This window comes from Schistocerca cancellata, chromosome 5 (assembly GCF_023864275.1).
Source record: "Schistocerca cancellata isolate TAMUIC-IGC-003103 chromosome 5, iqSchCanc2.1, whole genome shotgun sequence".
Taxonomy (NCBI): domain Eukaryota; kingdom Metazoa; phylum Arthropoda; class Insecta; order Orthoptera; family Acrididae; genus Schistocerca; species Schistocerca cancellata.
This window is the reverse complement of record NC_064630.1, coordinates 52,398,118-52,412,893: the sequence shown is the minus strand read 5'-3', so window position 1 is coordinate 52,412,893 and position 14,776 is coordinate 52,398,118. Positions and strand designations below refer to the sequence as shown.

Sequence of the window (14,776 nt, the reverse complement as noted above, 5' to 3'; positions counted from 1 at the left end):
TTTAACAGGGCTCAAATCACACCTCTAGACAAGCACTCGAAATCTGTTTTGCTGAATTTGTTTGAAGTTGGGTAGACATACCTCAGTTAACCTTGAATAGTTGTCATTCAGCAAATGTGTAAAAAACAAACAAAAGTCTGGAGTAAGATAACCTGGACACCTAAAGCACTGTAAAGTGAAAACACATATGTCCATGACATTTACAAATCACCTCATGTAACAAAATAACCAGAATAACCAGGCATACGAACGCCAGTAAGTTGTAACAATAGTATGTAGACAGCTAATGTCCACTTACCATAACTCAAAAAGTTGCAGTGCAGTAATTTTAACCATAACATACACCATCCTTGTCTTTTGAACAAATTATTTTTCCGGTTTATAATCCAATCCTAAAATTTCTGATAAGGAGTTTGCGTACTTATGGTTTCCCATAAACCTGCGATTTGAATCCATAGATTCGGATCTATAAACTGATTATGATATTTTTATTCTCAGGATGCCACAAACTTCACCTTTGACTAAACTTACCAGTTTCTCACAGTCCATGTTTCGTGTGTTGTCGGCCACTATGACCGATAAAAACGAACTGATTTCAATTTAAACGACGGTAGTCGGAAATCTGTAAGTTCGAGCGATGAGATCCGCCACATTGTGACCGCATACGTTGTGACGTATTGATTTGAAAAGATCGGCCATCTTCGGACGACGTCGGTCGTTGGCGAGATCCGCCGATGTCGGTGCCACTGCAATCGTAGCCTAATCAGAGATCGTATTGCTCAGCTGCAGAAAAGTGACGTCACAGATCTCTCACAATCAGACGTACGTGTGAAGGATTTACTTCTCGGTGACGTTGCCTATACAGGGACTTCTTACAAACAGAGGGTCAGCTCTAACACGTTCACGTACAAGGAACTGACAGAAAGACGAAGAGACAAATAGTGGGAGGCTGAAGAGGTTTATGAAAGTTGAGAAGAAAAAGAACGCTTAAGCTAAGCAATGGTTAATACTATGTGCTCTTTAAAAGGTGTAACAAATGTATCTTAACAACTGTGAAATATTGCGTAATAATACTAACCTCAAAAAATATATGAACTTTACCGCACTGTCATTAGTAATACATATGTTGCATACCTCGCGATGATGGTATTGATTTCTGTGTTTGCTGATGAGGTCCACACTCTTGGGGAACATCGTGGGAAGATGATGGCCCTTCTTGATTCGGTGGTAATTCGAATGCTTGTGATTTTTGTGGATGATGCAGCCGCTGCTGTTGATATTGGTACTGAGAGCTGCACGATTCTTGTACGTAAGAATGACGCCGGGGCTGGCGACAAGCTTCCAGGTCCGTCGCTTCATGTGGAAACACTTGCTCGGCTGATTGAATAAGCTCCTTGGACATTGCTGATGGCTGCGTTGACTGCTGTTGGCACCTCGGGTGTACGCGTATGGACCTGCGATCTCTTTCTTGTACTCATGTATTCTGGTTCATTTCCGTTCGAAAGAAAAACCTAAACAGGCACCCTGATGACATCGTTACGAGAGGGAGGAGTATCTCTAAAGTTCCGCACGCTTGTGTTACCGGTAGTCTTCGAGAACTGCCGGACGTAAACAAGGGCGCTCGAGGACTGAGAAGTGACCTGTTGAGGCACCCACCGGCTGGCCGTAAGAGCGAGTGGGGAGACGCAAATAGCGGCGTCGCGAACTGGCAGCAGCCCAACAGCCATGCTCGCCGTCCAGGTCGGCCAACTGCTCTCAAGATCGGATCCTAAAGCCGTCGGCACACGGACCGTGCGTCCGAACGTTGAGCGTTGAGCGTGCCGAGTTTCTGACGTCATAGCGTGGAATAGCACGTTCGGTAGTCTTTCCGAATGTGCAGAGCAATATCTGGCATGTCAGATATTCTCAGCGTGCGTCTGAGCGTTGACCAATGAGATGGCACAACGCCATGTACGTCACACGCACGCCGTTTCCCTTCAGTACAGAGTTGTTGAAAGGTGGCTACACTGAGCCACAGCGCCAGAAATCGCGCCAGAGAGTATTGTTCCGCCGCCTCCACAGGCAGTGATTATTGAGACGCAGCGACAGGCAGTTCTTACCGAGAAGTTGTGGTGGACACTGCTTGTCGTGAAGTCAGAGTGAGATGTGGTAGTGGAGAGTGTTGTCCCATGTTTTATGCAGTTATTTGATGGGAGAGATAGCAGATGTTATTCCAATGGAGATATTGTAATGATCTGAGTGCTTTTCGTCAATATATATGAAGGTAATAAGTATTATGTTGTTTTATTATTGGAGTGTCCTGAAAAGTATGTCAGTACAGGTTCAGTCAACAAAGCATCTGGCGTGTGTTCTTGTATTAGAGTGTAATTTTGGTTTTCTTGCACAATTATAGTATTTCTAATTTTCTTTTATCACGTCAGTATAAATGGTATTTAAAATTTCTTGTCTTGTTGAAGAAGAACCGTGCCAGATGTGTACGTTGAGTCATACTTCCACACACAGAACAGCTACACTTGTGCTATGTTGGCTTCGTGGATTTTATAGTTGCTGGGGACTTAATTAATTAACTGTGTTAACGAAAATTTTCTTACATTCTTTGTTGTCATTCTAAGCAGTCAGATTGCGTACTAAAACTAGTCAGGGCCAGCCGTTTACGAGACTTGCGTAATCGGACTAACAGCTACTAAAAAATATTTTCATTAATAATTAAGAAAGCCCCCATGCATTGTGAGGCGCCATATTGGCATTCATTTCAAGTCTATATGTATATATGCCGTTTCTGAGCACCAGCAAATTGAGAATCACTAGAAAACCGGTTGTTAACTGTGTGATTCGTTCCAATAAAATAATTAGAAACATCGTATTCGTGGCAAAAGAATTACTGTAACTTGCGTGTTATGAGAATGGGCTATTTGATGGCAGCGACACACTGAAGATCAATCCCAAACGCATTTTTCTTGGTACAGTTAGTTATAATTAAATTTCAATTAGTAAAATATCTACGATTAAGGTTTTCAGCAAGGGGTAACATACTATGATTAGATGTGAGGCTTCGGTTGTTGGATTAGCGTAATGAGTAGCGTAAATATCCTGTAATGAGTTGTTTGTTGGGCGGTGGTTGTGTCTTGACATTTCCACATTTTTTTTCCTAACAGCCGGCCGGAGTGGCCGTGCGGTTCTAGGCGCTACAGTCTGGAGCCGAGCGAGCGCTACGGTCGCAGGTTCGAATCCTGCCTCGGGCATGGATGTGTGTGATGTCCTTAGGTTAGTTAGGTTTAATTAGTTCTAAGTTCTAGGCGACTGATGACCTCAGAAGTTAAGTCGTCTAGTGCTCAGAGCCATTTTTCCTAACATTCGCGTTTTTATTAGGTTCTGATACTTTATTATTAGTTTAATATATAGGTATATACCGTAATATTTGATGTTATGTAAATATAAGTTCACCTTTTTTTGAGGGGTGACTGTTCGATTGGCTTAATCCACAGGACAGCTTGAGCTACTTGTATAAAGATATTTTGCCCCTCTTTCTATTACGCTTCGTAATTCACATGTTGCAAAGATTCTGCTACTGAGTAGGAACAGTGATCAAGTAATACTGACCTTGGGGTTTTACTAGAATGCGGGAATGATGAAATAATGTTTATCTTATGCGGATAAATATTTCAAATTTGAACAGCACTATTTGTAGGGAACTTTTATAAGCCTGTGTCCTTATTGATTGGACATGGTACTTTCCTTTTCGTGGACGATGGAGGAAATGTTCGTTTTAACAGAGCTAATGTGGGAATTTTACGTTCGACCGTTGAGTAAACAGTGTGATTTACGAACTAGAAACATCCCTCAACTGCCGCTGGAGTGCGTTGCGATCGCGTATGCCATGTTGCGGCCCACGTACCGTATGCACAAGTCGCATAGTTCCTGAGCGTTCAGCAACACGTTGAACTTGGTACGCTCAACGTTAACGTTCGACAGCACGGTCCGTGTGCCGACGGCTTGGGGGGGAGGGGGGGGGGGGCAACCCGTGGTATCGGCCCCGGGCCGCAATTTCGGGAGGCGCCTCATTCATATTCTTGAAGAAGAAAACCTTGTTTCACAAAGCGCCTAGCATTCAGCGAACGTTCGTCTACCGATTATTCATGTGATTTTGAAACGCATCCCAGTTTGTTTTTGAACATTCCCGAACACATTCTAAGCTGATTTCTGAACGAATCACAAGTCGATTTTTGAATGTGTGCATAGTGTCCGTGACGTTTCTACCATGAGAATCCCCATCGCATCTAGAAATAAAAAGCTTTCCTCAGTCAAAATGGGACAGGGCTCTACGAGCTGAGCTGAATAAAGACGTACCGGTAATTGCTAGTCGCTGTTTGCTTATGTGGTTAATAGGGTGTGCGAATGATCAGCGTTGTTGTAATTAGTAGCGCAATCCATAGATTCAAACTCCAAGAGTGGAAATAAACGACCAACAGGAATAACATGTAAGAAAGATAACATATTATCTTGTCGGTGTGTCCAAGAAAATGAAATTTTGACATAAATCAAACAATGCAAAATCCAGGATGGAATGTAACAATATCAGAGAAGGAGATACAGTGTGGCTCATAAGTAGAGCGTGCAGTGCGGTTCGTAAGGCAACAAGAGAAACACAGGTAAGAAAAGAAAGAAGGATGGACATTGAGTGCAGTGACGCAAAAGAAAGTAGTTTCAAAGGAAAACAGCACAGGGTTAGGATCGAAGAAAAGCCGCTGGGCAAAAATCAAACAATGGAAAACCCAGGATGAAATGTAACAATACCAGAGAAGGATTTTGCCAGAACGATACAATACTAAGGGCCAGTTGTACAGTCCCCGGTTAGCAGCCTCTTTACGTTCTATTCGCGGAATAGCGCGAAAAAAGCGTTGTACGGACACGTTATAACGCCTGAACCGGTGATTCTGGCAGCGTTAGTGAAGTTAACTGGAGAATAAGTTTTGACAATGACAGAAGTAGTTGCACAATTAGCGATGAAAAGATTGTTTATTAGAGTGAGGAAGGAGAAGAAACGGGAACATCACACAAATTATGTCGAGGAATATGCAGATCCCAAATTTGTATAAACCTTTCGTACTATAACTTCTCGATCTCATTCTTGAGACGCTGGAGCTTACGAATGAAATGTAAAACTATTTCCTAATATAAAACTTTTTGATTGTAGTTCGCCTAATAGGCATTTGATATTGGTACTATGTGATTTACGTTCTGTCGTGTTATTTATGTACATGTACGTAAAAATGACCATATGTACCGAAATAGGCTCGCTGATGTATGTAGAATGAGGAAGGCGTAAGATCTGAGTTTGACCGAGGCCAGAATGTGATGCCCCGGAGGCTCGGCACGAGCATTTCGGAAACTGCACGACTTATTTGGTGTTCGAGGACTGCTGCGGTGAGTGACGTCAACACGTGGCGAAACGAGGGTGAAACCACAACCAGACGTCGTGCAATTGGGGGGCCACCCCTCATTACAGATGTCCAACTCGTAGGCTGGGCAGACTGGTAAAATATGACAGGCGGCGAACTGTGGCGGAACTATCAGACTTTAATCCTGGGCAGAGTAAAATTGTGTCTGAACACACAATGCACCGAACACTCCCAACGGTGGGCCTCCACGGCCGACGATCAACGCACGTGCCGATGTTAACACCACAATATCGGCAACTGTGACTGAAATGCGCACGTGACCATCGGCACTGAACATTGGAGCAGCGGCTGAGCGTTTCATCGTATGATGAAACCTGACACCTTCTTCGTCATGACGCTGGGAGGGCTGAATCCGTCGTCTTCCAGGGCAACAGCTCCTTGACACTTGTACCGCAGGACGGAACATGCTGGAGGGGCTCCATTATGCTCTGGGGAACATTCACGTGGGTATCCGCGGGTCCAGTGGAGCTCGAGCAAGGCACCATGACGGCCAAGGTGTATCGTATACTTCTTCAGACCATGTACACACCTTCATAGCAATCATGTTTCCCGACGGCAGTGGCATTTCTCAACAAGATAATGCGCCATGTCACAAGACCAGAAGTGTGATGGAGTGGTTCGAGGACAACAGTGGCCAGTTAGGGTTGATGTGATGGTCCTCATCTCACCAGATCTGAACATGATGGAACGCATCTGGGATGTGAGTGAACATGGAGCCAGAACTCATCGCTAACCTCCTCGGAATTTACGGGAATTAGGTGACCTGTGCGTGCAGATGTGGTACCAACTCCATCCAAGGCTTCGTTACTCCCATGCCACGGCTCGTCGCGGCTGTTATCCGTGCCAAAGTTGAACATACTGGCTATAACCTAAGTGGTCTCAATGTTCTGGCTGATGAGTCTAACTTCTTTGTCTGCTTTTACTTAATGTGGAATCTGTATAACCATGCCTTGATTTATCACCTACGTAAATACAGGGTGATTCAAAAAGAATACCACAACTTTAAAAATGTGTATTTAATGAAAGAAACATAATATAACCTTCTGTTATACATCATTACAAAGAATATTTAAAAAGGTTTTTTTTCACTCAAAAACAAGTTCAGAGATGTTCAATATGGCCCCCTCCAGACACTCGAGCAATATCAACCCGATACTCCAACTCGTTCCACATTCTCTGTAGCATATCAGGCGTAACAGTTTGGATAGCTGCTGTTATTTCTCGTTTCAAATCATCAATGGTGGCTGGGAGAGGTGGCCGAAACACCATATTCTTAACATACCCCATAAGAAAAAATCGCATGGGGTAAGATCAGGGCTTCTTGGGGGCCAGTGATGAAGTGCTCTGTCACGGGCTGCCTGCCGGCCGATCCATCACCTCGGGTAGTTGACGTTCAGGTAGTTACGAACAGATAAGTGCCAATGTGGTGGCGCTCCATCCTGCTGAAATATGAATTGTTGTGCTTCTTGTTCGAGCTGAGGGAACAGCCGATTCTCTAATATCTCCAGATACTGTAGTCCAGTTACAGTAGCACCTTCGAAGAAAAAGGGACCAAAAACTTCATTGGCTGAAATGGCACAGAAAATGTTCACCTTAGGCGAGTCACGTTCATACTGAGTTGTTTCCCGCGGATTCTCGGTGCCCCATTTACAGACATTGTGACGGTTGACTTTCCCATTAGTGTGGAAAGTTGCTTCATCACTAAACACAATCTTTGAAACGAAAGATTCATCTGTTTCCATTTGAGCAAGGATAAAATCACAGAAATCGATTCTTTTAATCTTATCAGCTGCAGACAGTGCTTGAACCAATTTCAGACGATAAGGTTTCATAACTAACCTTTTTCGTAGGACTCTCCATACAGTTGATTGTGGAATTTGCAGCTCTCTGCTACCTCTGCGAGTCGATTTTCCTGGGCTGCGAACAAATACTTGCTGGATGCGTGCTACATTTTCATCACTTGTTCTCGGCCGTCCAGAACTTTTCCCTTTCCACAAACACCCATTCTCTGTAAACTGTTTATACCAACGTTTAATACACCACCTATCAGAATTTAACACCATGATTCGTTCAAAATGCACGCTGAACAACTGTCGTCGATTCACTTCTGCCGAACTCAATAACACAAAAAGCTTTCTGTTGAGCGGTCGCCATCTTAGCATCAACTGACGCTGACGCCTAGTCAACAGCGCCTCAAGCGAACAAATGTACAACTAAATGAAACTTTATAGCTCCCTTAATTCGCCGACAGATAGTGCTTAGCTCTGCCTTTTGTCGTTGCAGAGTTTTAAATGCCTAAAGTTGTGGTATTCTTTTTGAATCACCCTGTATTTTATTCATTTTTATGTCCATATATGTAAATGTGATTAACCAATGGGTTTAATTTTAAAAATAATGTTCTGTAAAAGAATGGAAATGTTAAACCTTTACTTGTAATATTAGTTCATACATAGGGTACGTGGTTTGTAATCATGTAAAACACGCAGAGAAGTTCCTCTGCAAAGAAACCCGCGCGGCACGAAATAGAAAAAGTGGATTTGGCGCTCAAATTGCACCTTTGTGACGAGCGTTGGCTGGTGGATAGCATGCGAAGTATTCGCATGTTGTGTGCTGATCGAGGCAAGAACAGCAGGAAGATAATTGTGTACAGCCTCAGACGTGGAGGAAATGTGGCTCATTATTAATGGTATACATTGGCTAGCTCTGTACTGCGAAACTCCGACGCTAAGAAAGGAATTTTCGGAGCTTGTTAAACAGTAAGAGCCACGGACATTTTTGCCCCCTTTTTTCTTTCTTTTTTAATAGTCACAGGAAATTGCCAGAGTCACCACATTTATCTCAAAGAATCAGTTGAGTACAGTATAACTGCATGGATCAGTTATGTGTTTTAAAATCCAATAATAAATTTGTGTTATGTAAACTTTGTATGGAGCACTCGTATATTATTATCAGTCATTTATCTATACAAAGTCCTATTCCAATGCTGCGATATTTCCGCTTATCCTATTTCACTGTACTGAAAAATAATTTATTTCTATAACATTTAATAACTTTTGTGGAGTAGTAGATTTTTTTTACCATTCCGTAAGTCTTGTTGCTGAACGATTCCATGTATGTTTCATAGGATAGTTATGGTTTCACTAATGTGTAACTGCCAACAAAAGATCTGAAGAACTTTTCGTAAATGTCATTCCTATTAAAATATCAGCATAGTATCAAAACTGCTTGCAAAAAACTGTAATCAGTCTGAGTAGTTACTGTCTAGTAAACTTGAAAGTTAGCTTAATGAATAATTAATGCACAGGGTTGTAATACTATGAATATTTTATGCGTTTGCAGTTAACAGTGTTTTTCGTACCATGTCGTACCAAAACTAGTCAGTCTTGATCTTAGTCACTGACAGATTGGTTTCTGGCCCTACATACAGCTTGTTGAGCAAGCTCTGCTGTCCATATTACAGCTACTGTACTAATTAAGTGCAACTACCTATTTTATAACATTTGTGCGCTACAGTAAGTAAATGGCTACCACTACTGAAACTACTACAGAATCAGACATCACATGTTTTATGTGTGCTCTACTGAGTATACAGAAGTGAATTCTAAATGACAAAACAAATAGTAATCGGAACAAATAACATAAAAATCTGAATAGTATTTCAATGTATTTCCCAGTAATTAAACTGACCAAAGATCCTCATGCACACGTTAGTAGTGCTCTACAATTAATAACAATTTACCTTTAACGATCATTAGCTTTCAATTTTAATATACACATACTAAGTGTTACTGAGATCCAGTTGTTGCCAAAACGGTTTACTGCTTATGTATTATTCATGGCAAACCACTGGTGTATTGCTGGCTAAAGCGTACTACTGTATTGTGACCTATAAGCAAAATAGAATTTCAGTAAGAAGTAAAGTAAATATGAATATTATTTTACCCGTGGCTATCATTTTCAGGAAATGTAGTATTATTTTTTCATGATAAAATTCAGTCATGAGTGGCAAATGAATTTTATTATGTTTACCGGTTTCGATAAATGCTAAGCTTCTGAAGATGACAAATGAATTTGTCGAAATCATTAAACCATAATAAAATTCATTTGCAACTGCTGACTGAATTTTATCCTGAAAAATAGATACTAGTAGTTTACACGAACAATGCACGTACTTTGTACATCTTTGCGTCATTGGGCTCTGCAGTTTATTACTAAAAGATCCTTGGTTCGATCCCATTTGTTCTGCTATTACTTCTTTCAATAGATGTCTTTAGACAACAAAAATAGTCCAATAAATTAACAATTAATACTCAATCAAGGTAAAATTTCATTACTTTCACGGGAATAACATCATTGGTGTATTGCTAATTAGTGGTAGCCAGTAGAGTTACAAGTTCTTTAAACATCTCAGTGACACTCTTGCACAGGTCCAATAAATCCATGACCATTTTCGCTGCTTTTCTCTGTATAGGTTCATTATCCCCTGTTAGTTCTATTTGGTATGGGTCCCACACACTTGAACAATATTGTAGGATGTGTGTTAGAAGTGCTTTGTAAGCAATCTCCTTTTTAGACTGATTGCATTTCCCTAGTGTTCTACCAATAAGCCGAAGTGTGCTGCTTGCTTTATGCACAATGAGCCGACGTGACCATTCCAGTTCAGATCCCTACGAAATGTTACACCCAGGTATTTGTATGATTTTTAGAATAAAATTCAGTCGTCAGTTGCAAATAGATTTTTATTTAGCTTTACCGGTTTTGCCAACTTAATTTGTCGATTTCAGACACCCACAAAATTGGGGGTATGACACATCTTTAATCTCTGGCTATACATTTATGTAAAACATAAGAAATATATTACAGAAACTTACTTAGTATTGGTTTAGCTGATGTCGACTGCTTTTTCATAGAACATAATGCCATGATATGTCCAAAAATGTAGGTATTCCATATGATCATTGTAAACATGGAGTGAAAATTTACAGTAACTGAATCACTTCTATGTATATGTCAAATTGTTGTGTTAGCAGAAAATATATATATATATATATATATATATATATATATATATATATATATATATATATATATATATATATATATGTGTGTGTGTGTGTGTGTGTGTGTGTGTGTGTGTGTGTGTGTGTATATATATATACAAAAAGGAAAGGGCTGATTTTCACTTTTTATAAGAGATACTATGAAATAAAACAAGAATCTATTTTGAAGGCAATTTGACTGTTCGACAATTCTTTGGGTTTCAAATTATTTTAAAAGGTTTATTTTGTAGCCATTGTCAACTATATGTAAAATTTCCGAGTTAAGCGAGGATGGAGGAGGAAGAGTATGTTTCTCAGTTTTGAAATGTTCTGCAAAAGTTGACATACATGAATTCTCAATGTCTTTGGTGACATTTTAAATCATATAGGTAATTTGTTTAAAAATATGGCATCACTGTGTCCTTTACTACCAATAATGCCACAAAGTTGCTCTTTATAAATAATGAGAAACCTCCAACGGATGAATTTCTCAAATATGTGTTATGCTCAACAAAAATGTTGAGATTTCGTATGTCAACCTTTGCAGAACACAGAACATCTCAAAACTGAGAAATACAATCTTCCTCCTCTATCTTTGGTTAACATGAAAATTTTGCATACAGTTGACAAGAGCCAGACAATGAATCTTTTACAAGAATGTGTAATAAATAAACATTCCCACCAAAATTCAAAGATTTCTTCTTTGATCAACTTGCATTAAAAATAGATATTATTCTGATTGCATAGCATCTCATAAAATGTGAAAATTAGCCCCTTTCTTTTAAATGTTAGAACTATGCTTAAATTTTTTTTTAATTTATGATATGTAACTTCTTTATATACCTTAGCTAGACTTCATATACTTTTATATACGTTCCTTAATGCTAGCGCAGCTGATTGACATGTACATGGGTGTGATTCAGTTAACATAAACTGTCAATATGTGTTTACAATAATCACATTCAATATGTAAATTTTTGGACATGTTATGGAATTATGCTTCAATGAAGAAGATATTGACATCTGCTGAACCAGCAGTAAGTTCACGTAATATAAGTAATTTTCTGTAATATACTTCTTACACTTTACATAAATGTATAGTCAAGGTCTGAAGACTTATAATATCCCTAATTTTGTAAGCTTCTGAAGATGACAAATTAGTTTGTCGAAAATCTTTTAAACGTCTGAGGTTACCATCAATATTGTCGGAAAGATCTATAATATGTAACATGAACAGCAAGGGATACAACACATTTCCCTAGGGCGCATGCGAAGTTACTTCTACATCTGTCGATGACTCCCCGTGCAAGATAATTTGCTGTGTCCTCCCAACCAACAAGTTCTTAATCCGCACACAAATTTACCTTTCGGTAAAGCACACGATAATACTTTTGATAAAAAGTGTAGAGGTGGTTGTGAGTCAAATACTTTTTGGAAATCGAGAAATACTGCATCTAGCCGACTGCCTTGATCCATAGTTTTCAGGATTCACGTAAGAAAAGTGCGAATTGGGTTTCACACGATTGATGTTTACGAAATCGCTGATAGTTGGCACGGACGACGTCATTATGTTCGACATACGTCATTATTCAATCGTGGAAAGGCTTTAACGGCGTTAGCCGCATTTGGGCATTGAAATGTATGAATGGGAACAGGCGAAAATTTGTGCCGGACCGGACTCGAACCAGGATTTGGCGCTTAGGCGAGCGGTCGCATTAAGCACCTCGGTCTTCTGAGCACGCTTCTACTCCGAACCAAATTCTCAGCCTGTTATACACTACTGACGTGTAGTGCACCTATCAGTGAACCCCTTACTCGCAGTTTCTGATCCACGTTAAGAGACTGACCGTGGTCTGCATCGACGCTCAAAGAGATGATCGTTCGTCATTGTCACCTTATTGATACAGGGTGTTTCAAAAATGACCGGTATATTTGAAACGGCAATAAAAACTAAACGAGGAGCGATAGAAATACACCGTTTGTTGCAATATGCTTGGGACAACAGTACATTTTCAGGCAGACAAACTTTCGAAATTACAGTAGTTACAATTTTCAACAACAGATGGCGCTGCGGTCTGGGAAACTCTATAGTACGATATTTTCCACATATCCACCATGCGTAGCAATAATATGGCGTAGTCTCTGAATGAAATTACCCGAAACCTTTGACAACGTGTCTGGCGGAATGGCTTCACATGCAGATGAGATGTACTGCTTCAGCTGTTCAATTGTTTCAGGATTCTGGCGGTACACCTGGTCTTTCAAGTGACCCCACAGAAAGAAGTCACAGGGGTTCATGTCTGGCGAATAGGGAGGCCAATCCACGACGCCTCCTGTATGTTTCGGATAGCCCAAAGCAATCACACGATCATCGACATATTCATTCAGGAAATTGAAGACGTCGGCCGTGCGATGTGGCCGGGCACCATCTTGCATAAACCACGAGGTGTTCGCAGTGTCGTCTAAGGCAGTTTGTACCGCCACAAATTCACGAAGAATGTCCAGATAGCGTGATGCAGTAATCGTTTCGGATCTGAAAAATGGGCCAATGATTCCTTTGGAAGAAATGGCGGCCCAGACCAGTACTTTTTGAGGATGCAGGGACGATGGGACTGCAACATGGGGCTTTTCGGTTCCCCATATGCGCCAGTTCTGTTTATTGACGAACCCGTCCAGGTAAAAATAAGCTTCGTCAGTAAACCAAATGCTGCCCACATGCATATCGCCGTCATCAATCCTGTACACTATATCGTTAGCGAATGTCTCTCGTGCAGCAATGGTAGTGGCGCTGAGGGGTTGCCGCGTTTGAATTTTGTATGGATAGAGGTGTAAACTCTGGTGCATGAGACGATACGTGGACGTTGGCGTCATTTGGACCGCAGCTGCAACACGGCGAACGGAAACCCGAGGCCGCTGTCGGATCACCTGCTGCACTAGCTGCGCGTTGCCCTCTGTGGTTGCCGTACGCGGTCGCCCTACCTTTCCAGCACGTTCATCCGTCACGTTCCCAGTCCGTTGAAATTTTTCAAACAGATCCTTTATTGTATCGCTTTTTGGTCCTTTGGTTACATTAAACATCCGTTGAAAACTTCGTCTTGTCGCAACAACACTGTGTTCTAGGCGGTGGAATTCCAACACCAGAAAAATCCTCTGTTCTAAGGAATAAACCATGTTGTCCACAGCACACTTGCACGTTGTGAACAGCACACGCTTACAGCAGAAAGACGACGTATAGAATGGCGCACCCACAGACTGCGTTGTCTTCTATATGTTTCACATCACTTGCAGCGCCATCTGTTGTTGAAAATTGTAACTACTGTAATTTCGAAAGTTTGTCCGCCTGAAAATGTACTGTTGTCCCAAGCATATTGCAACAAACGGTGTATTTCTATCGCTGCTCGTTTAGTTTTTATTGCCGTTTCAAATATACCGGTCATTTTTGAAACACCCTGTATATACCTCATTATGTTTGAGCTCAGGATAGGTTCGAAGAGATTGGACGATAGTTTACTGATTTCCAACTGCTGGACACAGTATGCTGTTAGAGGGACCTGCGATAGATTATACAGAGGGGTCCAAAAAATGTATTCACTGTTAATAGTCCATAACTGGCAAACTAACTGACGGAGTTGTCTCATCTTTGGTAGTGTGATAGTTTGTAGTTCCGGAAATCGCCACACAAGCGTTGTATTGCGTTGTTTTGATTTGTCAGATGACAGTCGCCAGATAATCAGTGTTTTGTTCTTAGTTGCACCTAGTTACTCGAGTAAACATGTCTGGCGCAAGACTTACATTCGATGAAAGGAAGCCAGTTTTGATGTGATATTTTAAGTACGAAAACATTAATGAGGTTCAACGGCAATGGCGAAATGAGTATCAAATAGAGCCACCGACATGTTTAACGATTCGTCACATTCGAGACAAATTTGAAGCCGAAGGCTGTGTTAAAGATGTACACAAACAACGCTCTGGACGACCTGTAACAGTAAAAAGTCCAGCTAACTACCGTCGTGTGTTAACAACAATTCACTCGCTCACCACAGAAGTCTGTGAGACTGTGTGCCCGTGAAACTGGAGCGAGTCGCTCAAGTGTTCGGCGAATTTTGAAGACAGCAAAGCGGAAGTGCTACATCCTACGATTGCTACACGCAATGAACGAGGACGACCCAGATCGTAGAATGGAGTACTGCGAGTGGTTTACTAACATGGTGCGCAACGATGAAGAGTTTGCAGAGATGACTGTGTGGTCCGATGAGGCACAGTTCAAACTCAATGGTA

The 14,776-nt window shown here is 41.1% G+C and overlaps 1 protein-coding gene across 2 annotated transcripts in view; it reads right to left on the bottom strand.

Annotated features, from left to right (window-relative positions):
• LOC126187961 (band 7 protein AGAP004871) overlaps positions 1 to 14,776 on the bottom strand; it is a 499,920-nt gene that overhangs the window by 392,785 nt on the left and 92,359 nt on the right. The window contains exon 1 of one of the 2 annotated variants that reach the window (XM_049929339.1): positions 1,135 to 1,631. The exons of the other annotated variant lie outside the window; for it this stretch is intronic. Coding sequence (XP_049785296.1) covers positions 1,135 to 1,402 — 268 coding nt within the window. The 5' untranslated portion in view covers positions 1,403 to 1,631. Of the gene's footprint in view, positions 1 to 1,134; positions 1,632 to 14,776 lie in introns of those variants that run through there. 2 annotated transcript variants of the gene reach the window in all.